This window comes from Phalacrocorax carbo, chromosome 3 (assembly GCF_963921805.1).
Source record: "Phalacrocorax carbo chromosome 3, bPhaCar2.1, whole genome shotgun sequence".
Classification (NCBI taxonomy): Eukaryota; Metazoa; Chordata; class Aves; order Suliformes; family Phalacrocoracidae; genus Phalacrocorax; species Phalacrocorax carbo.
In genome coordinates, this window is record NC_087515.1 from 59,086,816 (window position 1) to 59,113,947 (window position 27,132).

At 39.5% G+C, this 27,132-nt stretch overlaps 2 protein-coding genes across 3 annotated transcripts in view; both read left to right on the top strand.

Annotated features, from left to right (window-relative positions):
- The first annotated feature begins 775 nt into the window (after positions 1–775).
- MYCT1 (MYC target 1) lies at positions 776–21,551 on the top strand. Of its 2 annotated transcripts, none has more exons than XM_009500840.2 (2): positions 776–898; positions 20,623–21,551. In XM_009500840.2, exons 1-2 carry the CDS (start codon positions 847–849, stop codon positions 21,153–21,155), a joined length of 585 nt encoding a protein of 194 aa, XP_009499135.2. In that variant the 5' UTR covers positions 776–846; the 3' UTR covers positions 21,156–21,551. The 2 variants fall into 2 exon arrangements, with proteins under 2 accessions (XP_009499135.2, XP_064303131.1); XM_064447061.1 differs by having other exon boundaries at positions 842–898; positions 20,628–21,551.
- The window catches only part of VIP (vasoactive intestinal peptide), a 43,790-nt gene continuing 17,450 nt past the window's right edge, over positions 793–27,132 (top strand). The window contains exon 1 of the mRNA XM_064447058.1: positions 793–898. Within this exon, the coding sequence (XP_064303128.1) occupies positions 879–898 (20 nt within the window). The 5' untranslated portion in view covers positions 793–878. The remainder of the gene's footprint in view (positions 899–27,132) is intronic.

The following is a 27,132-nucleotide window of genomic DNA, read 5'->3' on the forward strand; positions in this document are numbered from 1 at the left end:
ATCATATATTTTATTGATCCCCATACATTCTCCATTAATTCTGGGTCTGTGTCATTAAATATCTTGGCTATTTTCTTTTGTAAGGGTGTTATTATTGCTATTTGTTATATTTAGCAGCAGTACCTACAAATTCCAACAGGGAATGAACACTGCATTGTATTAAAACTGTCCAAAAAATTAGCTCAAAGCTTGTTTTTGTTCCAGGGAACTCATATTTTAGAATCGGGTGTGGAAAGGAAAAGAATTGGCAAAGGAAATATGAAGTATCCTCATTAAAATATTAATGCCTACAGTTACACTGCCAGGCCCAGCTAATTTCTCAAACTAGCCAAGGAACAATGGCAAATACTTAACAATCCTCATACCCTAAATTAATATACTAGTGAAACTGTGTTTATTAAGAGCCTCTTCACACATTTCTTCCTTATTAAAAATTCCCAGCAAATACAAGTGCTTTTGAATGTTTAAGGAAGGTCTTCAACATGGAAAATTATTAAAGGAAAGAGAAAGCAATTTTCACCTCTCTATCTCTGGACATTTTGGGGTTCAAAAAGTTTCAAAGAAGGAGGAGATTTGGTATTGTTCTGAGTCAATTTGCACTGGCTGAGGAAATGACGAGAAGGAAACTATTTCTCCGTCTCGGGAACCATGTGGTGTTCCAAGATAAGGCGAGCACTTGCTAATTCGAGTTCACAAGCAGGAAATGTGATACATCCATTTCCTTTCAGGCAAACAACACAGTTCCCTGGCAGCACAAAAGCATTGCTTCCACTGCTAAATCTCAAACGTTCAGAAACCCATTCCTCCTCTGTGGACAGACCATTCTATCGTTGTTATTTGGATGTTATGGATAGAAACAGTACTTACTCTCCAATCACATGGCCACCAAAGTTTTGGGGTAAGGATTTTGTTCTTTTTCTAGAATATTGTTAAAGTACATGCTGAGATTCACGGTGATTGCCTTAAAAATGCATCTAGATACTTTCAAGCGTCATGTTGGAAGCAAAAAGTAATGAATAGATTTTGTATTTCTTGCAGTGCAAAAGATTGCTTTCCAAATGTTTCTTTGACAAAGTTTTATCATGTTTTTAAACTAATCAAGACAGCAGGAACTGCCAGGGCAGAATTGATTGTTTGACAAAGTTCATTACTGAAGTCAGCTGAAAAGGTGTCTATTGACTTCAGTATGTTTCAGATCAGGTAGACATTCTCAACCGTTTAATGGATGTACCTACATGGCAGACATGATCTGTTTCATCTTCTGATGAAAAAGAGATAGCAAAAGCTAAACGTGTTGCAACCTTTGGAATAAACTGTTACTCCGCCAGAATGAAAAATTACTTGTAATTTGTTGTGTTGCCTCACGATCAGATTTTCCCTACTTTTTCCTCAATGTATATTTTGATTATTAGCGATTAAGGCTGTTTTCTTTCACCCAAACCTGGGAATGGTTCATTAACTGAGATATATAGAGTGTGAGGTGGAAGTATATTTCAGTATACTGAAATTCATTCAAGGTAATTAGATTCAGTGACTTGATCCTAAAGGTTTCTGTGCAACAGCTGTGGAGAACCTTTCCCTCCAAAAAGCTCTATAGCTTGCTATGTTTAACATTTAGGTGTATTAGCATTCAGCATTAGAATGAATAATATGATCTGGTTTTGTCTATTATATTATTGCTATTGAGCAATGACCCCTCCAAGAATCTGTGCACTAAAATGAAAAAATAATATGCATTAGCAAAATAGGAGTTTGTTTCATAGAAATGCCCTGGAAAAAGAGCAGAAAATAACCATACATGAAGACTTTAAAAGGTTCCTTCATTTCCTTAGCATAAGGAACAAGTATATGTCAAACGCCATCCACATGTTTCCTGCAGTGACACATATATTTTCCTACTGGGAGACCATGAGCAGCTCACTTCATTTTTGTGTCTTGGGCGAAAGAGTAGGACAATGATACTAGATGTCTTTGAGAAATGATTAGAGATTAACTGAGGAAAAAAAATACTGTTATTACTGTTTCAGAGTCTTTTGTTGCCTGGAGGTTGTCTGCTGGACTCTGAAGAATAACTCATTTTCATAGAGTGGAACTACATGTAGTTCTAAAATGGCTCTTTCAGAAGAAAAATGAAAGTGCTTTCATCAACATGTACTTTAAGAATCCTTGTGTAAAAGATGTGCCCCTTGTTACTGCAGATTTGCTTTGATGTTGAGGTAAATTATTGCTTCACTGCCATGGAGACATACACAAGAAACAGCAAAGTTATATGAAACTCTAAGGATTCATTAACTCTACAGCTCAGACTGCAGGCAAGGTGTTCTCTGTCTTCATGGAGAGTCAAAAAAATTACCTAAGAAGTGAATATTTAAATTCTACAGCATATTGCATGTGGCTGGCACCGCTGTTACTCTGTCATTCCATTAAGGTACCCCTGCAGGTGTGCCAAGCCCCGATCCTTCAATATCAAGAGCTGCATTTCACAACACAGAGCAGGACACATGAGCTGCCTTCCAGCTGAAAGGGCCAGTGTCTCCCTTCACCAGCATTGCCCACCTGGCTCACCAGAGACTGATACTGTCCCCCGTTTGCTTACTCTCTGACAGCAGATGAACCTCACAGCTTAGGTTTTTGTGAGGAGCTTGAATGGTCCCAGGAAGGGAAGATGCCTCTTAGGTTTTTCGTACTTTTCTGATAGATTTTAGAAGAGTTAATAGTATTTGCTCCTCTTTTCCTGTAGGTATATCATATGTGGTAGACTAGAGAGGGACACTACATAGTCTGTGTCAGAAAACGATGACTGACAGAAACTTACTGTGATAGAATTGTGTTTTCTGACATCCTTGGAGATACATGACCTGAGGATAAAAATAAAACTACACTTAATAGATATAAATAAAATCAAGCTCTTTATTAAATGATAATGCAGTACCTAAAACTGTGATTTTTCAGGATATGGTTTACAGACTGTTTCACTGTTTTTCTAGGCCACCCACCACATAGTGTGGTGAGTGTGTATATGTTACCAAGATGCAGATCCTTTCCCATGTATGTGTGACTTCTCAGCAGCTCCCATGGACTCAGCCAAAGTGTAAACTTCAACATGTGTGCAAAGGTTTTCTGAGAGGGACTAACTTTGTGAGAAAAAAAATGCTGTAAAACTTTTTAAATCAACTACTCATAATGATATTTAATCTCTCACAATGTTATAAACCATCTATTGTCTAACAGCTGGTTCCCTACTCTGGAAAATATACAGGCATCCTGTTTTCTAAAGCTGTCCAGTTTCCAATGGTAACGTCACACAATAGCATCTTAAAAGTAACTCTAAGAATTTTAAAACAATGAACAAACTAAACTGTCCTCCACTTATTTATATGTGAGCACATATAAATCTTTTCACAACTGCTCCAGACTAATGGGAGTGTGCATGAATAAAGCCATGTGGATAAAAACAAGCTATACACTCCTTGATATAAGTCATACTGTTTGAATTACGTAAGTAGTCTTCTAAATCCTGTCTATATATTTATGCAAAGGCCTTAACAAATAATGATATTTTTAAAAAGATAAAAGAGCACACTTTTTTACAAGCTCAGTGTAGAGTCGGTGACAGCCTGGAGAGCCGGTAACATGCTTAGCTACAGATCTTGCAGGGATTCTTCTTTTGAATTCAGTCTTCACCATCATCATTCTGCAGTATTTTTGAAATGCTAAATTATGCAGCAGAGTAAAACAGAAGCAGCAAAACAGTAGTTTCTTGGCTAAAATCAATTCTGCTAGGAAAAAGATAAAAACAAACAAAAAGGGAATATTAACCTCCTCTTCTGGTTTAAATTAATGAGTTTCATGATAGAGCTCCTGGACCTGTCAGAAAATATCCTCTGTGTAATGTGTCAAGTACAAAACTGGGATTCCAGTTCTCACTTTGCTAAAGCTGTTCCCTACTACAGATGTTGCACAGAGTCTTTGTAGAAATACATGTCTGTTTCAGACAAGTTGAGCTACTGCAGGGATGCAGGGCCTCATGTCTTTCAGGTGCCAGCTTCTATGAAGCAGCGCAACCTCCGGTCACCCTACTTTGCAGTGGGAATCTATAGTATGGTATTTCGTCAGAGGTAGGAAGAGAAGCACTTAAAGCAAGCCTCTGCTGAACTTCAGAGCCGTTGGTATCACGTAGGACTGTAGACAGAGAATCTGGATTTTGTTTTTAATTGGTAGTTTCAAAAGAAGGTTTGGCAATAGCTGAGTGAGAAATTCAGGGTTTGGTACACATCCATCAACTACTAATCCCATTTTTCACTGTTTTAATATAGTCTTTATTGAGTTCATTTTGATTTGTAAGTTAACAGTGGAGTGAAGATGTTTCCATTTTAACTTGGAGTGCATTTCTTGTAATTCTTAAAAGCATTTTCAGTTGCACACAATTAAATAAAATAAATAACTTTGAGACAAACCTATGTCTCCAGCACAGATAGTAGTATACTTTCAGATCAGGAAATTTAATTTAAATAGTACATTTGATCAATATGACAGCAGCAGAGAGAAAAAGTGTAAGCAGATATTAATCAACATAAACTTAGATCCTAGCCTATCCTTCAGTCTAGTTTTATCCAAGCGTCTATTTAAAAACTCAACATTTCAGTTTAATACTTTAAAAACTTTAAGGACAATTTTTCTTTTCTTGAATCAGAATCCAGGGTGTTATTTGTCCAGTGTGTGGAAACAATGCCATATATCATCTGACTTCCAGCATTTTAAGATTGCGAACTGCCTGGCACTAATATTTTAAGCATTATTGCTAGACTTTATAAGCTACAAATGCACTTATGGTCTTAAATATAATGTCAGATTTTGCCTTGTCTCTCCCTCAACCCAGTGGAATTCTTTCATTGAAATGTGTCTGTTTGCTTGAAAGAAGTCAGCCTATATACTCTGCTGGAGAAGACGGTCATTAGGGATGAGCATATTCTAACATCTGACACTGTGTTGTGCTATCACGTTACTGCTGTAGGAATAATGGTGGTTAAGGATTTTGCGTCATTCTCTTTATGAACTGAAATACTACTTATGAACAGCAGCACTGACTTGAACAGTAACACAGCTGTCAAACACAGGAAAGTCCAACCTAGACAGCCACGGAACCTCATTTCTCTTCTAGGAACCTTCAGGGATGGTAGCCACAGCAGAGTAGAAGCAACAGCGGCAAATACAGTCCAGTTCTTTGCAAGTGAGAAAAGAAGCATTTGCCTTCCTCTGTGGTGACCAGGTTAAGCCTGTTGGCTTCCACTCTGATGACTGTGTCAGCACATTTCCTGCATATCCACTGGGTGGTCTCTCCTCATTCCCTTTGCTCCTCTTCACACACTTCGTACCCTTCCAGTCTAACTTTAGCAGCAGCAAATAAAAACTCCAGGAGCTGCCTTAGCTGTCCTGCTGGAGATGTGGACACACAAAGGCTACAGTTTGGAGCCAGCTGTGGAGTACTTGACACCAGATGTGGCAGTGGTAGCTTCTACTAGGCTACTACTCTTCCTGGTCTGATGACTAGAAAAGACCAGCGTAAGCCAGAGTACCTTTATCCTGGTAGACTGGGCATTGCTAATAGGGCAGAGGACTTCATTAAGCTGAAAATGCAATTCCTTTCCTGGCAGATAGGAAGAAGTGAATGCATGACATGGAGCCACTTATAGAAGCTTAGCACCACTGGGAATTTTTTTCTACGTAGAGAAAACCTTCGGACTTGAAGTGGAATAAAGTAGGAGGAAAACACACAAAATTAGAGCCTTGGATTCAGATGCAGGATCAGCCTCAAGGATGTATTTCCCAAACTGCTATTTTTCTTCTTCCCTTCCATTCCCTTTTCTCCCTTTTCAAAATTTCACTCTATTCTTCCTGGTATTTTAATTCATGACAATCAATCAAAATAGAGAAAGGTGATTGAAGACACTGCATCAACTGGAATTTTTTCTTGCAGTTGGACTCCTTTATGTCACTTCTCTGTGTTCTGGAAAACCCCAGTGATTTGAAAAGTGCAATACTTGGCAGCATATCACACATCGTAAGGAGCTCATAACACAACAAATGTCTTCACAGGAGATATAATCTCTTTCTGCAGAGACTTTGGGTTAGGTCACTGATGCCTGCAAAAGTCTGGAAATGGAATGTGAACAAGTGAGCTTCTTTCTTCTGAAATCACTCTGCTGGAGTCAGACAAATTCAGACTTTACAAGCTCCTTTTGTTGGAAGCAGCCCCAAACAGAGAACAGAGAGAGGGAGAGGCAAAATGCTTTCTTCCAACCTCATGATGCAGTCCTGCTCTAGTGTTTTAGGGAATATTTCCTTCCTGTGTTTATCCAAGGTAGTAGGACACTGTCCTCTTCAGAAAACAGAGACTGAAAATGAGGATAGAGCCTTTTAGTGCACAAACATGAGCATTGCCAAGACCCAAACCACCACACTGTATTTCTGATGACTAAGTAAGCAGTTCTCCATACATGGTGCTGGGGACAATAAATGAAGATTGTATTCCAGTGATAACTGACTTTGTCAATTTTGAATTTCTTTAACCTCATTGCCTTTTTGCATTTAGTTAAAATTATATACAAACAATAGATAAAATCACCCAATCAGAATAAAAATTAAAACCAAGCCAAATTCATCAATGCTTGGTGAGTGAGAGGTAAAGGAGCAGAACAATCCCGGTAAATGTTGTCAGAGGAAGGGTTGATCCATATTGATTTGGTGAAGTCAAGCATATCTGAAAGAATATATCTGAGTTCTTTGACCTGGAACCTGTGCTAATACCTCTTCCATGTCACAGATGGCCATATAAATAAAATGCAGTCTTAACACTGAATCTGCATCTCCCCGTCTGGAATACACTGACTACGTCTACAGTGACAACTTTCATGCCCAGACTTCCCAGAGCATTTTATCGTGCACTACCTTAAGTCTGTTTGCTTAAGACTTGAATTTCAGAGTGTGGCTTCTGGATCATCAGGGGTACTGATTCATCACTAAGGACTTGCAACTCAGGGCTTTACCTCGTGGTGTGTGATATTAAAGGACTCAAATCATTGAGCATACTTCTGTCCCTGTCACGATGGGGTTAATATGAGAACCAACTGTGTGTGAACAAACCCTTCCTCCAGCTCCCCACCTATGTTTTCCAGTCAGAAAAATGGTTCATACTTCCAGGTTTGTTATTATAGAATTTCTAGAGCCCTGCTAATTCTTTATTGCTTGCCTAACCTTCTATATTCTCCTTTACTTATTTTATTTACTTATTGACTTTATTTTCTCCTTTACTTATTCAAGCTGGGGCCTTTAAAAAAAAAGCAAAAGTTTTACACCTCCAAAGCTACCTCTCCATACCCTTGAGACATCTAACAACAAAGAGCAGCTTGTCTTTCATTCTTGTTTCACAGCCAAGTATATTTACTGATGGTAGAAAAAGAGCTTGTTTTGAAGAGCATATAATCCAAATGCTCTCATTGATTGGTTCTAGTATATTTCAGTGACACATGAATTTGGACAACCCAATATAAAAGTAGTCTAACACATAAAATAATAAGTAGGAAGGAGGGATGCATTTCTTAGTTTAGTCAGAAAGCTCTTAGAATTCACTGCATGAAATGGCTAGGAATACTGGTGGAAATCTATAGCCTTGGAGACTTCTTCCCTGTTTCTTAGCCCAGAAGATATTGATCAGATGGACAATTGAGAGCATGATTCCTCTAAACTATGTGCAAAATGTTGTCTGCACTAGAAATTTCTAGTTGAGTGAATGGTGTGACTGCATAAGATAAGGTAGAGTGCAGAAGGAAATAAAGTATGCTTATACCTCATTGTGTGAGTTTGCTATGGACAGAACACCATGTCCTTGGGGCTGCAGATTTCCCCAGTTCTATCAAATAACGCACCTGCAAGCATACCTCGCTTAGTGGCTGCGTAGCTGTGTTGAGTAAAGGCAATGGTGACATAAAGCCTCCTCCCACTCCTCTTACGGGAAACCTGCCAACACCAAACAAAATTTTTATCAACTTCAAATTGTGTTCAGATTCACGAGGTAGGGATCCTAACATGGAGTAAAATACATTGATTCATCCCAAATTCACTGAGAAACTAGAATGGTTATATTTTCTTGTGGTGAACTTGAACTTAGAACAGGCTGGATCCCCCCAAAGACATTTGTGGAAATAAGCATACTGGGACACAGATTTTTAGTTGGGTTTCTGGAAGATAAGACAGATGGTTCCTCCACATTTCAGGTCCCTATTTGAAAAATAGAGAAAACTTCCCTGTGCTGCTTAGTAGGAATGTTGTCAAGAGAAAGACGATGAGGTAAAGTGTGACATAGATTCAGACAGAAAGCTGGTTCTGTTTTTGAAAATGCTTCCTGTAAACGCACTGAGGTTTTTTGAGTACATTTACCTGAGGGGCGGATGTATAACACAGATAGAAGATGTGATACATTTAAGCAACACTATGAAAGACAATGAGATCTTTACAGTAATGTTACATCCTTGAAATATTTCCCTTACTATCAATCTTAAATCTAGTGTACCTACAAGTTCACCCTCCTCCTCCTCAGCGAAATGTTCCATGATGCCACAAATTTAATAGTGAAATCATATTTCCAGATTACTTAACCAAAGCTTTCACTTGAACAAGTATCTTCATATTGATGAAGAATAATTGCAATGTACCTGCATGGTGAATTGGCAGAAATCAGGACTGTGAAAATCCTATACAGCTCAGCAGAGTTTTAGGGCAGCGACTAGTTTTGGTTTTGTCTGTTACAAATGCCACACACTGGGACCTTACACAAACCCTGAGAACGTAGCACACAGACAAAAACAAATAACGACAACACCAGTAGAAATCACCTTCACATATATAGTAACCAACACAGACTTTTTTTTTTCACCTCTTGGAGAGGGCTGTAGGGTTGTGCATCCTCCCATGCCCAGCAGCATTAGAGTAACTTTTGCTGCATGGCTGCCAGAGCAACAGAGATTGCCCCAACAAACGGCAATCTCTTTTTTTCCCCTTTGGATGAGATACTGATCCACATGAAAATCATGTGATAGAGGTGTAGAAAATGTCACATAAGTAAATCACTTCTCAAGTGGTCAGAAGCTGCTTCAGGTATTCCACATAATTTTGATAATGATCATGGTAGCTAGAAGACTGCTGGGGCAAGGGAGACTCACACATACCACCTTTCTTCTGCCTGAACCTGTTAAGATCTCTACAAGGAAGAGAGTTATTTTCCTGTCTACCAGGTCAAGGTCATCAGAAGATCTTCCCATTTCCAGTTCCCCTGACCACAGTGTGAGCTGGCTTAGGATGTGTCACAAGGCAGCAGCAGAGCAGCCTGGGCCAGTGACTCAAACAGGACACAGCTTTCCTATGAATAGTGCTTATAATGAAAGAAATGGCAATAAGGGTGTGGGTTTAACTGAAAGAAGGTAAAAAAATAGCATGTGATGGTGAGGCATTAGCGATGGCAGCAACTGTGTTTGAACATCAGCCCTTCAGTGGCAACATGAGAGCAGTCTCATTTCTCTGTAACACTCAGGGTCCCTGGCTCCTCCTCTGAAGTCCTCCAGAAATATTCTTATACCAAATGAAAAATAAATCTATGACTTGTGATGTAATTTAAAAGGAAGGCATTGCTCATCTTCCCCCTCTCAGCTTCAGGATATACCGTGTCTCTGTTTCCCCTCAGCTGTGTTAGAGAAGGGCCGATTTGTATGCAGCTTTTCAGTCGGCTACCTTATGCACGTGGCAGTACTGTTTGCTGGCGCAGCTGTGTCTGTGTGTTTCATTGTCTTCCAGTATTGCTACAGAAAGCCTGAAGCAGCCAGGCAAGAGATTGGGCACTGCACCTTCTAATGCTACTTATGCTGGTGCCAAACTCCTGTAGGAAGCCAGCACTTCCTCTGTGCTCCATCAGGGACAGGAATCAAGGTCATATGTCAAATCTAAACATACTCTGCCATGCTGATTTCTCCAGGAGACAGAACTGTGTCTTAGCCTTATGCTGTGTTTTATTCCAGCTAGCTTTTGGAGGTACCATTTTGTATCAGCTACTAGACTACTATTGTTTTGTATAAACCCTACATAAAAATTTGTCAGAAAAATCATATACTGTCTTCTCAGGTGGCAGAATGATCAGACTGTTGCAAATTAAATATGATTATGCTTATTTTGATATCAGTTAAGTAAAAGATTTGCCAAGCACATGAAAGTTATCACTTCCGTTACTGAAGCAAAGAAGGTTATATCAAAAGTCAGAACTTACATTTATGTAAATCAATTCCAAGATCTTACATGCAGGCCTGTCAGAGAGATAAAAGTAGATGTTAATGAGGGACCTATTTTTCTTTGCCCTTATTCTGGCAAGCCCAAAGAAAAGAGTATTACTGTAGATGGATGAAAACAACAAACCATGTCATGAAGAGAAGAGACCAGACTTATTCTCGCACACTGTCTATTCAGAGCATGATTTCTTCCTTTTATATAAATTATTCTTTTATAGTGAGTCTGTCATCCTCAGGCTGTGTTTTGCTTCATCCTAATTACTGCTTCTTTACTGCTCTCCCCAACCCCCACACAGCCATTGATTTATCAAATGCTTAACCATCTTTAGTAGGAAGAACACAGATCTGAGGTAGTAGAAGGAAAAGGCAAAGTTTCTTCAGAGTATTATTTAAATATTAATCAAACACACAGTGCATACACATTTTGGCAATTAGACTTACTGTATTGACTGCGTCTGTGGTGTGGCTTATTGTCACATGAGCTGCCAGAAACATCATTCTTTTTTTATCCACCAAATACAGAGATCTCACTTTTAGGAAATGAAGTGTATTTCTTCTTCCAAGCACCACACCTGTGAATGTGCTGGCATGTAAATGTGTCACATAATAAAAGGAGCTTAGTGCTGTGCTTTCTCTCCAAGGCAAACCCCCTGTAGCTGCATGCTCAACTGCTATAGCCTGATAGGATTCATATTCAGAGGAGTTAGCGTCAGCACATTGTGGGTGCAATGGTCCTGCCTTAGTTCTTGTAGAACCTGTTGAAGAAAAGTGCTCTATATTTATACACAACTTCCCATTTTACCATTGTAATTTCTTTAACCAGGAATCAAAAAACTTTTTGAGTCAAATGAGTGGTGCCATCTCCCTTATACAGAAGACTAATATGAAGCATGAAGATGCAATGAGATCTCCACAATCACAAAAGAAGGCCATAAAGTAAAATCAAGACTCAAGACTGACCCTTGTGTCTTCATAAGATTATCTTCATTTCATAATCCTATCCTTTTGTCTGGGGAAAAAAAAAAAAGAAAAAGACTATCAGTAACAGTACAGACAACATTTTTTCCTGATTTTTGAGGTTGAGGCTTCACTACCTGTACAAACTTAATAAAAGGTACTTATTAGGATTTGGAAACCTATTGTAGAGTAGTTAATTATGCACCAAGCGATGTAAGTTATTCTCCTAACATAATTTACTCCCCTTCTATTTGAGGAGATGGAAAAGAGACTTATGTGAGTTTGATTTTCATGTATTGAAAATGGGACAATAGTAACTGGGAAGGGGAGGTTGTTTCACTCCTGTCCTTTGTTCTAACCTTGGATGTCTTGTTTTCTTAAAAGTACGTATTTTGGTATTATTTCCTCCTTAATTTTAAGAATATTAGGAAATCCTACCTAATTTTAAGATGTCACTCCAGTCACTCATGCTCTGATCATATAGGAAATTATTTTATTCTCAGGGTCTGTAAAATAATCTTATCAATTAAGTACTAACTATAATGCCATATTGCACCGTGGCAAACTGTGATTTACCGTTTGAGTTAAGTTCATGCAGAGGCCATATAGCTTAGGCCTGTGCTCTGGTTTTGGGAGGTTGGTAAGACTGCCTTGCCAGGGGATTGTTTGCTGCACATGAGGAAAAGATCAAAATTGTATTACTGGCTTTGTAATGCATTAGGAATCATAATGAAACCATGTGGTAACAAAGTTTCTATCTCTGTCTGCATAAAGGAATCTTTGCTTTGTTTTACACAGTTACACCAAAGATATTAAATTAAACATGCTGACATCTCTATCTTAGATGTTTCCTTCTGATTATTGCAATTACTTTTTATTTATCATTCCAGTAAAAATCAACTGCCAGTAATATCAAGGGAACATCATTAGCTCTGAGTTAGTTTGTGGGATATTGATATGGCATATCCCACTCTTCTGGCTTTTTATCGCAAATAATTATGGTATCAGTAAGAAAAGCAAATGTACTCTGATGCATGGAGATCATTCTGGCCATCACTACGGATGGCAAGAAATATGAATTTAAGAACAAACGTAGCCTCATGCTTTTCCATCAGCACAGATATTTGCGCAAAGCCACAAAAGTGTACAGGCTTTACTTCACTAAGCTTCTGAACACTTTTGCTGTGCCTCAGCCTACCTTAGTTTCAGAGCCTCTGCAAAATGCTAGTCCTGAGTGTTTATGGCAATGTAATTCAGAGTTTTTTCTAAGTTTTGAGGTACTGTTAACGTCTCTCTAATCTTTCACTGGTGTGTTTCTTGTTAGCTTTTTCTGACACCCTGTTTTATTAGAATCAAGGTGTTTTATGTATTGTTTAGATTTTCAGCATAAATTTCCAGCAGAGGGCAATCTTGTTCCTAGGTAGGCTGCTCGTTTGTGAAGTTAACCCTCCAGTAAACAGCCACCCTCTCTGCATTTTAAATGGAGAATTAATCCAAGGGCACAGGCTGCATTTTTTTTCCTTGTCATTTACTTAATAATTTTTCAGGTGCTTCTGGAGCCTATTTACTTACCTGATCAAAGAAAGTCTTAGAAACTGCACAAAATAATGTCAGTACGGACCGTGAGCTGTTGTCTGTTCTACCTTCTTTTTTCAACACAGCATTAACTATATTACAACAATTCTTGACTGATAACAGTTTTTAAAAATCTTTACTCGGGGTAGGTGCACCACTCACCTGGACTATCTCTTCTAGTTCTTACCTGTCCTCACAGATAGAAACACATTTTTTAATTTCATTTGCTCTATTTTAAATACAGTACTTATTTTATCTGCAGTGAACATTAAAACAACTGTTTAGTTATTAGGTGAAGTGGGAGAATTACTCTCTGTTGCTGCAGAAAAGAATCTTTCACTAGCACAGGCCGAATAAAACATCCCGCTAGCAAGCTGTGTCTGAACGCAGAGCACTGACATTTCTGACAGCCTAACTATCTTACTTATTTTGTTCGTTAGTTCTCAGTTCCCACAGAGTCTGCTTTTTTTTTTCTTTCGCCTTGTTTTTTTCCAGATTCTGTTTCCTAGATGCCACCATCCTTGTCTGTTTTCTGGATGTCACAATTACCTGAACCACCTTGTGCTGTTGCCTGTCACTCTTACTCTTTCTACAAGAGTCTTGTATGACCTTTCTTAAACTTCTGCCATGACTAAGATCACAACTGACTGATATTACACAGCAACTGATTCGCCCACCCAACTGAATCATGGACTGCCTACAAATGATTAATGAGAGGCTGTTTTGCTAATACAGTTAGTGACAAAATCAGGAAGAGAGTAATGTCAACACTTGTCAGATACAGAGAAATTGCTTTTTTGAACTCAGCATGACAACAGCAGCACAGGATTTGGCTACTGATACTTTAAACTAAGTTTTAAACTAAGTTTTCTTGGAATTGATAGAACTGGCATGTAATTTCAAGTAGTTCAAATCACTTCAAACCTTCTATGGTGGGAAGAAGTGGTGGCTCTCTGGGCCCAGGGTATTCTTCCTTTCCAAACTTGCTGCCTGGTATATGTGAGGAGGAGTAGCTGCAGCCTGTCCAGCTTAGAGATGTACATTTGCTACAGCTGTAGGAAAATGCTATGGGTTTGTTCAAACTTTGACGGACCCTGGCTGCTTCTGTCTGGTTTTGCACAAATGAAGCTGTGCTATGAATATCTGCTGATGACTTACCTGAACCTTACTTGAAACCTGAGACACTGAGATTCCTGTAAAACAGTACCTGAACCATTCTTACAAGTCGGGCTACTAGATTTGTCATTTGTAAATGCAATTCATGCTTTAATACACTAGCTGGTGCTCTACGCTAAACTGTGCAATGTTCTGATATGAATTCCCATACTGATTTGTATGGGTTTTATACCAGATTTTGCCACTGACCTTTCATTTCAGGAAAAAATATAGGGTGAGACAGAGGGTGAGCTGGATTTCTCCATGTCTGAGACCAAAGCCCCTACCTGTTGTCAAGGCTTTTCAGCTTTGGGACAAGGCAATGTGTGTGCGCGCAAGCATGTGTGCATGTAGTGGGAGGAATGCTTACTTGGGCAAGTTTTGAGTCACTGGCATATGACATGGCGTAAAGGAAAGAGAGCTCCCAAAAATGTGAAAAGAAAAGAATTTAAATGGAAACAAATTTACAATTCTAACATTTGGATAGAAATTATAAAAATAGCTCTTTTCCACTCTAAAACGTAGTGGTATGTTCTGATACTTCTCATTGCTAACACAGCTGAAATCAATGAGCTTGTATGTTCTGCATACAAGCTTCCTGGAGCCCACATGGAATAAAGTTTGCATATCAGGTGTGCAATGCTTCATGCTAGCTTCTGGCAGGCAGAAGAAAAGAAAAGAGGGAAAATTACTCTCAGTTGCTGAAGTAAATGAACAGAATCTTGCTCTAATATAATATGAGTAAAACATCTCCATAGCTGAGTCAGAATACTGAAAAATGCCATCCTTGACTGACAAGCTACCTTACCACTTCTAATAACTTTAAGATAAAACTGCTTAATTATTTCTCTTTTAATAAAGCAATAACAAAAAACTAAGACCTCAAAAACATAAAGAAAATTGTAATATTTGAAAGTCACCCACTAGAAATCAAATGTGTTTGTATCATCTCACCCTACGGGCGTTTTCTGCCTCCTCACGCTTAGCAATAGCATGAGCAGAACAGGTGCTTAGAAAGGTAACTGGCTCTTTTTCAGCTTTATTAGCTATTTTTGGCAAGATGCAGTTCAAATTCAAGTCTTGTGTGTACAGCTTGACTAAAAGATGCTACTCCATTCCTCTTTCCTTTGTATTCAGTACTTTGCCACCTCTTCCCTGGCCCCGCCCTGTTTCTTGCTCTGAGATGCTCTCATTGAAGCTGCTACTTACATGATTTTGGAAGGTACTACTCTCCCTTCATATACTTGGCCAGCTGAAAAGTTTACAAATGTATACATTTGTGAGCATGGTGCAAGGAAGATCTTGTGCCCACCTTAACTTTATGCCTTGGGGAATTTATCATAAAGGTACAGGAAAAATGCAAGTCGCAAGGATTTCCTGAATTTAGGGAGCAAAATGCTATTCCAGCCTGTCACAGCCAGAGCTGAGGACAAGAGGGAGATTCTTTAGTAAAACTCTTACATTACAGTGGAACAAAATCCAGAGTGAAATTCAAATGAATCCTCAATGCAACTGTGTTTTTAAAACAAAGGGATGTCTTGCTATCTGATGTGGTCCATGCACGTGAAAGGAAAATGAAAGTCTCGCAGAAATAAGAGATTGACCTGAGTATGTCTGCAAAGATCCTGCTAGGCTCCATGATAGAGGCAGGATCCTCCATCACAAAATGCAAATCTATTTTATGAGGGGTTAGTTGATCCAAGGACTGACAAGCCTAGGTAGGGACTCTGTGGCTAATTTTTTGTTTTTTGTGAAGTATAACCCAAAGTGATGAAGAAGAGAACATAGTCCACTTCTCAGAAGACTTACAGATTGGTATGAGCCCCCTTTGGTTGGCCTTGCTATTGGTGTCCAAGCTGGATCAGAAAAACTTGCTTCAGGACCATAACTAGGAAAAGCACCTTATCAGCCTATCATCTTTACTAATAACATATCCAAATTTCTCCTGTGTAGATTCTATAGAGTGTTAAGGACTTGCTAGGGGCTATCAACCTGGTAGGATATATACTAACACTTCATACATACAGTTCACAGAAAGTTAAAAAATCCTTAAAGAAAGCTGCAACCACCAAGAAAAAGCTTTGTATAGCAGAGGCAATAATCCCCTGTACAAAACTGTAGCACTACATTTGCTTTACACTGCATGCACAAATCAGAGAGAAGGCTGTAGAGACACTTGGGAAGGAATTGCCTGATCTGGATAGATGTCGGGCTGACAGACACGTGCTGGCTTTGTATTTAGATCTGGGGGTAAGATCCAGAAGTCATGGGTGTTACTGTGGGTTCTGAACCTCCAACCTTTTTGGCATGGACATACTGGAAGTACCATAGATAAGAAAGGTAATGTAGCTAAGGTATTCAGTTGCTTTTTTTCCATATATCCTCTTACTTCTGGCTTTATACCTTCTGCATTCTTGAAAAAAACCTTTGTCCTTCACCTCAGCTGGTGTTAGAGGTGAGAGTGGAGAAAATTGACTGAGACGGGGTACAAAATCTTTTCAGTTGTGGTATAATCAAATAAAGCAGGCAGTGTGAGTAGCCTGAGAAACACACAGAACAAAACATTATTAGGGGACCAGCACCTGGGGAGTTATTGTTATTGTCAGCATCCCTACTTTACCCCCCAATATTTTTTTCCTTAAAAGCAGACGACAGAATGACATGCACAGCTCACAGGAAACCATAAGATATTATAATGACTCCTTGGAAGACACTTTGCAACAGTATTGCTCTGACTCTCCTGAAAGGCTAGTTCTGCCCTGGTACTGCCCAGATCAAGGAAGAGAAAAACAACTCTGAAAGCCAGCTGTTTCCCTCAAAATCCCAGGTGCAGCAAGTCCCACTCTGCCTTTGATCTTTTTCTCTGTTTGGTAGTATTTTCTCCAATGTACCTCAGGGCTGTGATGGCTGCACGTTCTAAAGAGGAAATCAATGGGCATAGATTTACAATTCTTCAGTGTAAGTTTTTAGAACTGAATTACATTTCAGTGAAATTCATCCTCTATAGGGAGTCAACAAAAAGCAAATTCAACCTATTAGTGTGACCCACAGTTCCCACTGAAGTCAGGGAGAGTCTGGGAACAGAAAGTATAAAGTGTCTGTAACCAGTGGGTCTAGTGATATTTCTATAATAAGAACCATAAGGATTAAATGTAGGTCCAAACTGAAATGAGACAATTTGGGGTACTAGATGGCAACTGCAATAGTCAGTGTAAACCCAGCTGAGTTTACCCTGGGAATAATTTGACCCCCTCTATTTTTACATCCATATATAGAGGTAGAAAAATAAAAGAATCAAATAAGTTAAAGAAAATGAAGGCATTATCCAAAGGGATAATTGTTTGTGCTGTACCTCCAGCACAGGGGAACAGCACGTGAGAAGGACTGAAGAGCTGCACTCGATACTTTTGTCAATTCTCTCATTTGCTTTAAACAGTGTGAAATGTTGATTTGATTGTGCAGGTGGTGAAAATTATGGCTAGAGGGATGCAGGACAAATCCTCACAGCAGTGCATGGCAACCCCAGAACAAGGTACACTTGTGTGGCTTGCTGTGCTTCTGCTTACTTTCGAGCCCCGCAGAGATCCCCTTCTCCTCCTCCCTTCTGGAGCTGAAAGCCCAAAGAGGAGCAGTGATATCAGGTGGCAGCATAGAACCCTGTGCTTGGGGAGCCCCTTGACAGTCTCAAAATATAATAACACAACTAGCATTCCAGCCAAGGTGCAAGAGAAATCCGCCTAAGAAAGGATTGGTTCCTGCCCTGCTTTCCTATAGCCGCGCAGGGACAGCAGTAGGAGTACAGTTTGGGGCTGTCCTGTGCAGGGACAGGAGTTGGACTCGATGATCCTTGTGGGTCCCTTCCAACTCAGGACATTCTGGTTCTATGATTCTACTCAGAAAGCAGCTCTAGTGCTTGGGAAATGCTGTCTCTAGGACACTCCCTGGGATTTACTCAACTGGAGATGGCCAAGTCCTGGCTCTCCCTTCCCACCTTTGGGAGCATTAGTAGGAACCTGTAGTAACAGAATGTATTAAATCCATTCAAATGCCATAATAGGCTATTCCTGACCAAAAGGGGCACAACAAAGCCTGCTGTGTCTCTGAAGATGTTTTATAAAGGGCAGAATTGTGACGAGGTTGTCAGAAGGCTGCTTATAGTGATGGAGCTCTGATCTGCAGCCAGGAGTTGCAGCGCAGGATGCTGCCTGTGGATTCTTGCAAAAAGCAGACCAGACAATCACCCTTTGACTTTAGCGTGCCCAGTCAAGAGTTTCTTAAATGTAAAAATGAGGGCTTAAAGAAAAATTATATTTTGGGGTCAAGTCTAGTCCACCTCTGAACAAAAGGACAACAAAGCATTCCCAAAAGGGAGCAGTGCTCTGTAACAATATCCCATGCTTCATCCTCTCTAGTCTTTGCTTTAATTTCCCGTTTGAAAAGGATAACATTTATAAGCCTAACTGAAAGCCGAGGTTACAAACAAGCAACAGTAGGATTGTATAGCCATCCAAAATATCAGTGGCTTAATTAAAGGTTACATTTTCTGGGCCTCATGGAACTTCAGGTCTATCCTGGAAAATGTAAGGTGAATAAACTTAGGTGGGAGATTCATGGTCATGTCAGTAATTCATTATAAAGTTGGTCCTGTGTAGAACCACACCTGCAAAGGTATGCAGGGTAAATATACTGCCCATCTGACAGGGTTTGACGGGCAGCAGCAAGGGCTGGGTTTAAATGTAATGCTGCTTGCAGTCCCTACCCGGAAACCTGTGAAAATTTTATGCTAAACTTTCTGGTGCTCAAGGAGGTAGTTTTCCCCAACCACAAGTATGAATCACATAGCTAACAATTTTTCACTGAAGGGAGAAGAGTAAGAAGGTAGATAAGGAAAGTAATAATAACTAATTCTTAAAGTGCAATTATACCAATAAGCATTTACATCTTTTCTGCTGGAAGGAAAGCAAATATTTGCTTTCCCCCTCCTGCGGTGACCTGCCCTAAGTTTAAGCCTTGCTAGACACTGAGGACTGACTTAAGCAAAGATATCTGTTGGTGCATACTGGGGTGCCTCTGCCTGCAAGTTGGTCCCACTGGTCATGCCTGGCACCTCTCCTCTCCCTCTGCTGTGTGCCAGCTGTTCTCCATAGCCATCCCTCGGGCCACTCACTTTGCCTCTTCAGCACCTGTTTTGGCTAATTCTCACAGCTTGGACTCAGTGTCATTATTTTGGGTTCTGGAAACAACTGTTTGTGCAGCACCATAAATTCAGGGGAAATTCTTTAACAGCTGTTACCTTGCAAGAAAATTTTGAACCTAGTTTCATGATACCCTTTTTGGGCTCTAACATCAGCATCCCAGTCCTGGAGTTACTACTTTCTGTTACGGTGATCAGCCAGGCACAGCATTAGCTGGACTGCGCTTCTGTATGCTCTAGAAGTTACCTTTCTCTATCTAATGAATACAATTTCCTTTTTAACAGAAATGCTTCACAAACATAACAGAGCACAGAGAGAATAAACATGTTTCAAGCTGTCCCGTGGCTCTTTTTCACTTATTCCCTCTTTGCTCCAGCAGTAGTCAACATAGTATTGCTACTTGTTTTGAGATTCAAGCCCTTCTTGAATTTTGAGGGGACGTATAAAGGTTTTGCATTCATTTCATGCCTTATCCAGGATTACAAATGTACCTCTGAACTTTTTAGAACAGCAATAAAGTTGGTGTTCAGTTGCCAAAGTAAGTGAAGTTTCCTGAAGCAACTGTCCTGTTCTTAGAAATATACAAGGAAAAAATTTTATTCCTCTATGTTGTGAAAAAGTGTGTGGAAGAAAACAATCCTAGCCATGCTCTTTTTTCTTTTGTTTTCAGATCTCTTAATTCTTGAAATAATTTATAAGAGATCTAGAATTTTACTTTTCTTAATGGTAGATTAATGCATCTTTAAGTTGGGCATTGGGGGTAGGAAATATTCAGGAGGCTTAATATTAGTAATGGCAATATTCAAGAGACTTAATATTGGTAATGGCTACCTCTGACCATAATAATTTAGGATATAGTAATTTTCATTAATTACTATGAAGATTTAAAGTATCTGTTACTTAGCAGTAAAAGGCTGGGAAGTGTTCTCATGTAATAAATACAAGGCTTACTCCATTAAGAAGCTACATCCCTGTTGCAGTAGGTGAATTTGCAAACATGTACACATAGAACGTAAACGTCTATAAACAGAACAACAGGTCTTGTATAAATCCACACCTCATATTGCCCAGAGAAGCAAATGCTTGGCAGTTTTATAACACACCTTGGGGCTGGTGGGTGGCTGATTCTGGGAGAGACTGAAGACTTTTCCCTTGCATTGGTACAGAAACTGATATTAAATGCAAGCTACTTTCTGGATGTTGTTAAATAATCCAAATTAAATTAAAAACACCATATAGTGAGAGCAATCTGAACTGCTGTGTTTGTGTTGGAATGTTTATGTATTACATACAAAGATCTTAGGGTTTGTTCATCTTTTAAGGAGGCTGCCGTTTTCAATTCATTTTCCAGCAGGAAAATCTTTTAGATTAATGAAGTAACCTTTTTGTGTATTTTTGCTGTATTTCAGAGCAGATAACAATAGCCTTCACAGTGTCCATGGTGGTTGGACTGGTGATTGGAGGGATCATCTGGGCGTTGTTCACTTGCTTGTCCCGCCGCAGAGCTAGCGCCCACATTTCCCAGGGGAGCTCCTCAGCCTTCAGCCGTCGGTCCAGACCCTCATCCCACAGCCAAACTACCGGCAGGACTGGATTTTACCGCAACAGCAGCTGCGAACGTCGGAGCAACCTCAGCTTGGCCAGCCTCACCTTCCAACGGCAAGCCTCCTTGGAGCAAGCCAACTCTTTCCCCAGGAAGTCAAGCTTCCGCGCGTCCACCTTCCACCCTTTCCTGCAGTGTCCTCCCCTCCCTGTGGAGACGAACAGTCAGCTGATCACCCTCACTCCCACAAATACCACAACAACCCTTGTGGGAAGCACCACCAACAGCTTAAGTCGACCTGAGTTCCACTGGTCTAACAACAGCCTCCGCATCTGCCACTCCACACAAACCCCCCCTCCTGCCTACGAAACGATCATAAAAGCTTTCCCAGACTCCTGAGCTAGGCCCTTGCTGCAAGCATGTACGTGCATTTTATGAGGAACCTCAGTCATCTCAACAATTTTCTGTGCATGATGAAGATCTCTGAGAAGCCTCTGGCTGCCATTGAGGAGGGGACATACTTTTCAAGAGGCGGGTAGTGGCGATTTCTTAGAGCGCAATATCCTGCTGTCCAAGGGGTCACTTCTGTTTGCACTGCTGGCTTTAATTTACTGCTCTGCCACATGCTTGAGTATTTATAGTGTTGTATTTTTAATTGTAGCCATTGTATTTTTACTTTAGAGGAAAGAAAATACTGCCACATAAAAACCAGATCATTTCTTGAAGAAACAGATCATATTAAGGATTACCAATGTACAAATTTCTGCAAATTTCACTATCCTGTTTCTTTTTTTTTTTAAAGAAAAAAAAAAAAAAGGAAGTTCTGGTTATACATATTTTGCCAAGGATGCTAAATTTTCAGAGAACACCTCCCATTACCCGCCTTCTTCCTATAACCACAGAACAGCTGCTGTATAAGGAACCTTAGATGTGGACCTTGTAGAGGATTTAATGTCACAGTTCCTGGCTGTGGTCATAGGCATCCTGTTCTGCTGACTGTAGAGGATCTTAAAAGACTCCATATTAGAGTTGCTAGTATAAAATTCTCACAGCATGAGAAAAAAGTTGAAGTATATGCAGCTCCACAAAGAGAGAAGTTTTGAACAACATACTAAATGCATGGTAACAATTATAAAGAATTTTCTGTCTGCAGCCAGCAGTGCAGGTAGTCACATTTTAATACTGAGTAAGGCTGTATGGGAGCAGAACTCCTCATGTTTCAGTTTTCTAGTTCTGGTTATCAAGATAAGCAGCATGAATGACAACTATTTTTGTAATTAAGTTTCCTGCTTTGCTATGGGATTACTCATTTCCTTATTTTAGATTGGTTTTTCTCAAATCGTACCAATGTTTAATTCTGTCTGGCAAGTTATTCACTGAAATCTTGTCTTTCACCAAAGCAAGATTTTATACATCTATGGCTGAATACTGGGATTGTACAATTAGTTGGAATATGAAGATAAAGATGGAATATTTAGTTGAGGTTAACATATATTATTGACTCTTATACATGTATCATGTCAAGCTAACCCCTGGCTTAGAGAGACTAATTGCACTGATGTGAGAGAAATCCAGGATTTGGAAACAGCACAGACAAATGGGGCCTGATTTAAGTCTTATTGTATCCATTTCCTGTTAAATATTTCATATTCAAGTAAAGGGTAGAGAATTTCCACATGTACAGGAGCAGTCTTACTCCTCACTTACAGATAAGCCTGTTGCTCCTCAACGGGATGGGCAACTACTAGCCACAGGATTCCTGACCCTGAGGGGACTGGTCCTGTGCTTCTGTAGAGACAAGTACTCCTCATTGTCTTCTGGAAGGAACAAAGATTCAGCAGCTTTTGAGAATGGGCAAAATGTTTAACATCTTACTTCTCAGGCTTTTGGAGACTGGTAGCATGCATCCCTTTGCCAAGCGCAGCATCCCTCACGGAACACTGGTATTGACCTCTGAACTGCAGTCTTCCAGCCCAATATCATCCCATTTGCAAATATTACTACAAATATTGAGCTTACAAGCATTACTTACTTTAAACCATAAGTATTCCTTATTGTAAAGGCAAATTATTTTTCATGTAGTTACTGACTGGCTTTCATTGTTTTAATTTTAGTGTACAACATTTTCCCTTCTGGAGAGATATATCTCATTGCTAGAAGAACAAATATTTACAGAGTTTACAGAGCATTTCATTGCAGACACTATGGGTTCTAGTACACTGAGGACTTGCTGATGAGACTGCAAAACAGCATTTGGCTGGTTGCAGGCTACGGACTTAAAACAATAGTCTTCTGGAGAAAGTTGTGTTATTTCATTCATTAATAATATTTTTTTTCATTTAGAGTCTTACTGAGTCTGGTGAACTTCATTGCATGCAAAAGTGCATTCACAGTGTCTTAGCTCTAGAAAAGGTGATGCCACCTATTCTAACGTGCCTACAAAAAGCGGAATTCAAGCCTGCTAGCTTTTCTTATTGAGTTTGGCAGATGTTTGAAGAGACAACTTGGCCTACACTATGTACCCAGCTGGCCAAAACTGCTTGTTCCTTGAGAGTGAAATCATTTTAGATGAGTAAATTTTTACTCCTGGATTGTAAATGCACATTACATTACAGTAGAACTTTCCACAGCATCTTGTTACTTGTATTACACTATATTTAGTAAAACATGTAGAAAGAGAAGCTTAAATGTACTGTATTTTTTTCCTTCTGAAATCTGTACTGGATAACAAAACATTTTTTATGTCCCCTGGATTAGGGAGATTCAAAACATGAAAAAACAGATTGTTTGGTGCATAACCAGTATGGCTGGCAGACACTTAACCACTACTTAAAACAATGTCTGAAATTATTGTTTTGCAAGCACTCTGGAAGCTTCAGAATGTGAAATAAAGTTAGATGTTATAATCTCAAGCTCATGTTTTTCCTTAAAGATAAGTGTGGTGGCTTGCATAAAAGATCTTCTGAAGGGAAGGGTATCATATTTAATTATGCAACCTAATACAGTTGGAAGTGTGAATGAGGACTACGTCCTTCCTCTGCTTCTGTGCGGAGACACCCCAAAGCTGAAGATGTTATATGAGGTCAGAGTTAGAATTTGCGGTATCAGAAGACCTTCCAAGGATTAAAAGCGAGAATGTCTCTCAGAAATAATGGTCATACAGATTTTAAATCCACTGGTTTCCAGGTACTTAGACTTCAATCCACAAAGTGTTTGCGCAAATGCTTGCTTTAAGCAGATGGTCATTCACTATAAGGTTCGTGCTTAAATGAACTCATGCACATTTTTTTGCATTAGGACCAAAGCGCATTTCACAGGATCAACCCCCAGATCGATCTGCAGGATTCAGGAATCATCGAGTGCTTGATATGCAAAAGATTATACTTGCTCACTATAATGGTCTTTTCTAGCCCTTTGTTTCAATTTAAAATACTGGAAAGAAGAGCTGAATTTTAAAAAATATATTACTACAGATTTCAAGATTTCAAAGAATTCACAAGTAATGAATTAAGCTTCACAATAATTTTGCCTGTAATACATCTGCACAGCGAGAGGCAGTGATTAAAAGGGTGCTCTCAGAATCACATAGGGAGTGATAGGCAGAGCTCTGATCAGCCTCCAGATAACCTGACACCTTGTCCTGAAGTGAGCAGAGCTACTTCTCTTCATAAAGAAACACTATTCTATTATTGCCCGTGTGCTCAAAAACAATTGCCCCAGTTCTCGTCTCACATATAAGACAAAGCTTGACAGCTCTCTGAGAATAGTTATGTTCCAGACTATTTACAAAAGTCGCTTGTGCTATATTCCTTGAATTTTTGCTGCTGAAGACCTGCTGATCACCTCTTCAGACAGCTACTGATTATCATACTGTAACACACTGAACATGCACTATCTTTGCCAAATCAAATTTTTAAAGTTCACTTGCAATTTACCATGAAGTTTTTGAGTCATCTCAACATCCATTTCTAAGTATAAACTGAAAACTACATTTACTGGAAATATCCTCTCAGAGGTGAAATGACACATGCCAGATCCCTGACCTATAGGCACTTGATAAAATTAGGTGATGTCTATGATGCAGTACAGCTTCTGGAAAAAAAAAAAAAAGAAAGAAAACACTAATTGGAAATTTACCTACGCAAAGTCCAGAGCAGATTAAGGAAAACAGCATTGGTATAACTTCACAAAGCAGAGAACAGAATTCTAGAGATCAGCCTTACAAAGTATCTTAAAGCTCAGGTAAAATAACTATATCTTCATTTGGGTGTCTTAATAAAAGTGAGTTTTCAAAGGGGTTGAGTGTTTGGAGTTTCTGTATGACTTTGTGAGGAATTATTTATTTACCTTTTTGAATGTTGAAAAGGATGACGTGATCCTAATCTCTTTTTAAGTGGAATATAAATAGTGATATAATTGACTCAGTATTTTTCATCCAGCTGGGCTAGAGAGTTTTGAGAAAAATTCTACAGCAGTCAACAGGTGAGCTGCTGCTGCAGGCAGCTCTTCACGAAGCACACAGGGGAAGAAAGGAGACAATCTTCCAGCTTGATTTTCTGCCTCCCACTATAGCACCAGCACCAGTGACTCCACTGAGGATCTCTGGCCTTGCTGTGCTACATGGGGACTGTGCGTTAGCCCATGCGTTTGCCCCCAAACAATTTGCATCCTGAGGAAGCAACTTGAGAGAGAAGCCTGGTTTGCTTGTCCTGTTTCTCCTTTCAACTTCTATTGAAGCTTTTGGCTCCCATCAGGTTTCTGATGATGTTACTGCATGAGGGTGGCAGGGTCTGATGGGCGTGGACTGGATCGCAGAGCTATTTCTGTAAACATGTTTCCTGTCTGCGTTCCTGGTGACATTCTGCATCAGAGACATGTTTTCATCTATTTAGCTGCAGAATCAAGTGATTGTGTGGCGAGGGCTGTGAAAGAGCAGTTGTACTATTTTAGAGCAAGGAGTCCTTTTAAACAAGAGTAGCTTAATCATGAAAGGGATTACGCAGTGATGGGACTGAGATAGCAGGAAATTGGATTTGCTGATTTAGGACATAACTGTCTGGTATGCCTATGCCAAGGGACAGTCTGGAAAGGCACTGGAATGCAAAATTATTCATATCTACTTCAGGGCAGATCCACATCAATATCAATCCATTTTATTTTATGGCAGCACATTGATGACTACACAGGAAAGGTGATGCCGCTCTCTTGTTCCGACTTGACAAGAGCACAAATCACATCTGGCAGTAATTTAGATTTCTTTGGACACATATGGAGAAGTTCCTGATTGGCTGTGCAGGATGAGCCTTCAGCCTCTAGACTGACCAGTCTAGGCCTTGAGTTGAAGCACACTGGAGAGGCAAGGAGGAGACCTATGCTCTGTTCCTGTGATGTATAACCTGGTGATCTTTTAAAGTTATTTTTGTAGGAGGGAAGAATTCCCTTTAAACCTTTTCTAGAAGGACTGTAGATTTCTTTTTTTCATTTAGTGCTTTTCTGGTTAGTTCCACAGTAAGTTCCATCTCTCTCCGTGGATAAGTATGATGATAAAAGTACACAGATCTTCACTCTATCCCATTCTTTGTTGTTCTGCCAAGTAACAGAGAAGATGACTTTGTTATCCAGAGAATCACTTTGAGGAATTGATTGGGTTGCGTGTGATAAGCTCTCCAGCACTAGTTTTTCAGCATCAAAGCACTGATTTTTTTTCTTTTTTTTTTTTTTCTCTAATATCCCTTGGGCAGATGTCATGGAAAGATACAGACATATTTTTGTGAGTACTAAATGACAGACATCATTTAGTAAAACTTTGAATTGCCTTGCAAAATTTTTATAACTCTACAATGCACTAATTCATGATGCAGATATTTCTGGACATTTTGTGTAACATAAAACTTATTCCTGTAAAAATTCCTGCATGCTCAAAAAACATATTTTTGGGTGCTTGTATATACAAAAAAATTAAATCTTTCAAAGCTTCTAAATGCTTCTAGGCATTGCATCACTTCTGAAAAGGAAATTGAATATTAAATATGTTTCCATATCATTTAAACATGTTTGAAATCTGTTAGCTTTAAAAAAAATTTAAACTTTCTCTAAGACATCGAAGCTAAGCATTTGCAGATTTCCATCTCTTCCACCAACCCAGGGAACGTGCTTTAGGCCAGACATATCCCCAGTAAAACCAAAAATATCGAGGAGAGAAACAGGGACTGAGAAAGCTCAGTGTAGGTTAAGACAGGCTTCAGCTAATCCAAATAAGTTAGGGCATGGCAGATTTACCATGACTTTGCAAAGTGAAATTGCGACTGTTTAATGCCCTGATAGTGTTCCTGAAAGATGCCTGAAAGGGTCTGTCCTGATTCTGTCACCCCTAGCC

Coding starts and splice junctions, on each gene's coding strand:
- MYCT1 (XM_009500840.2), top strand. CDS start 847: ATGGATAGAAACAGTACTTACTCTCCAATCACATGGCCACCAAAGTTT. Junction 899..20,622: donor ATGGCCACCAAAGTTTTGGG/GTAAGGATTTTG, acceptor GCTGTATTTCAG/AGCAGATAACAATAGCCTTC.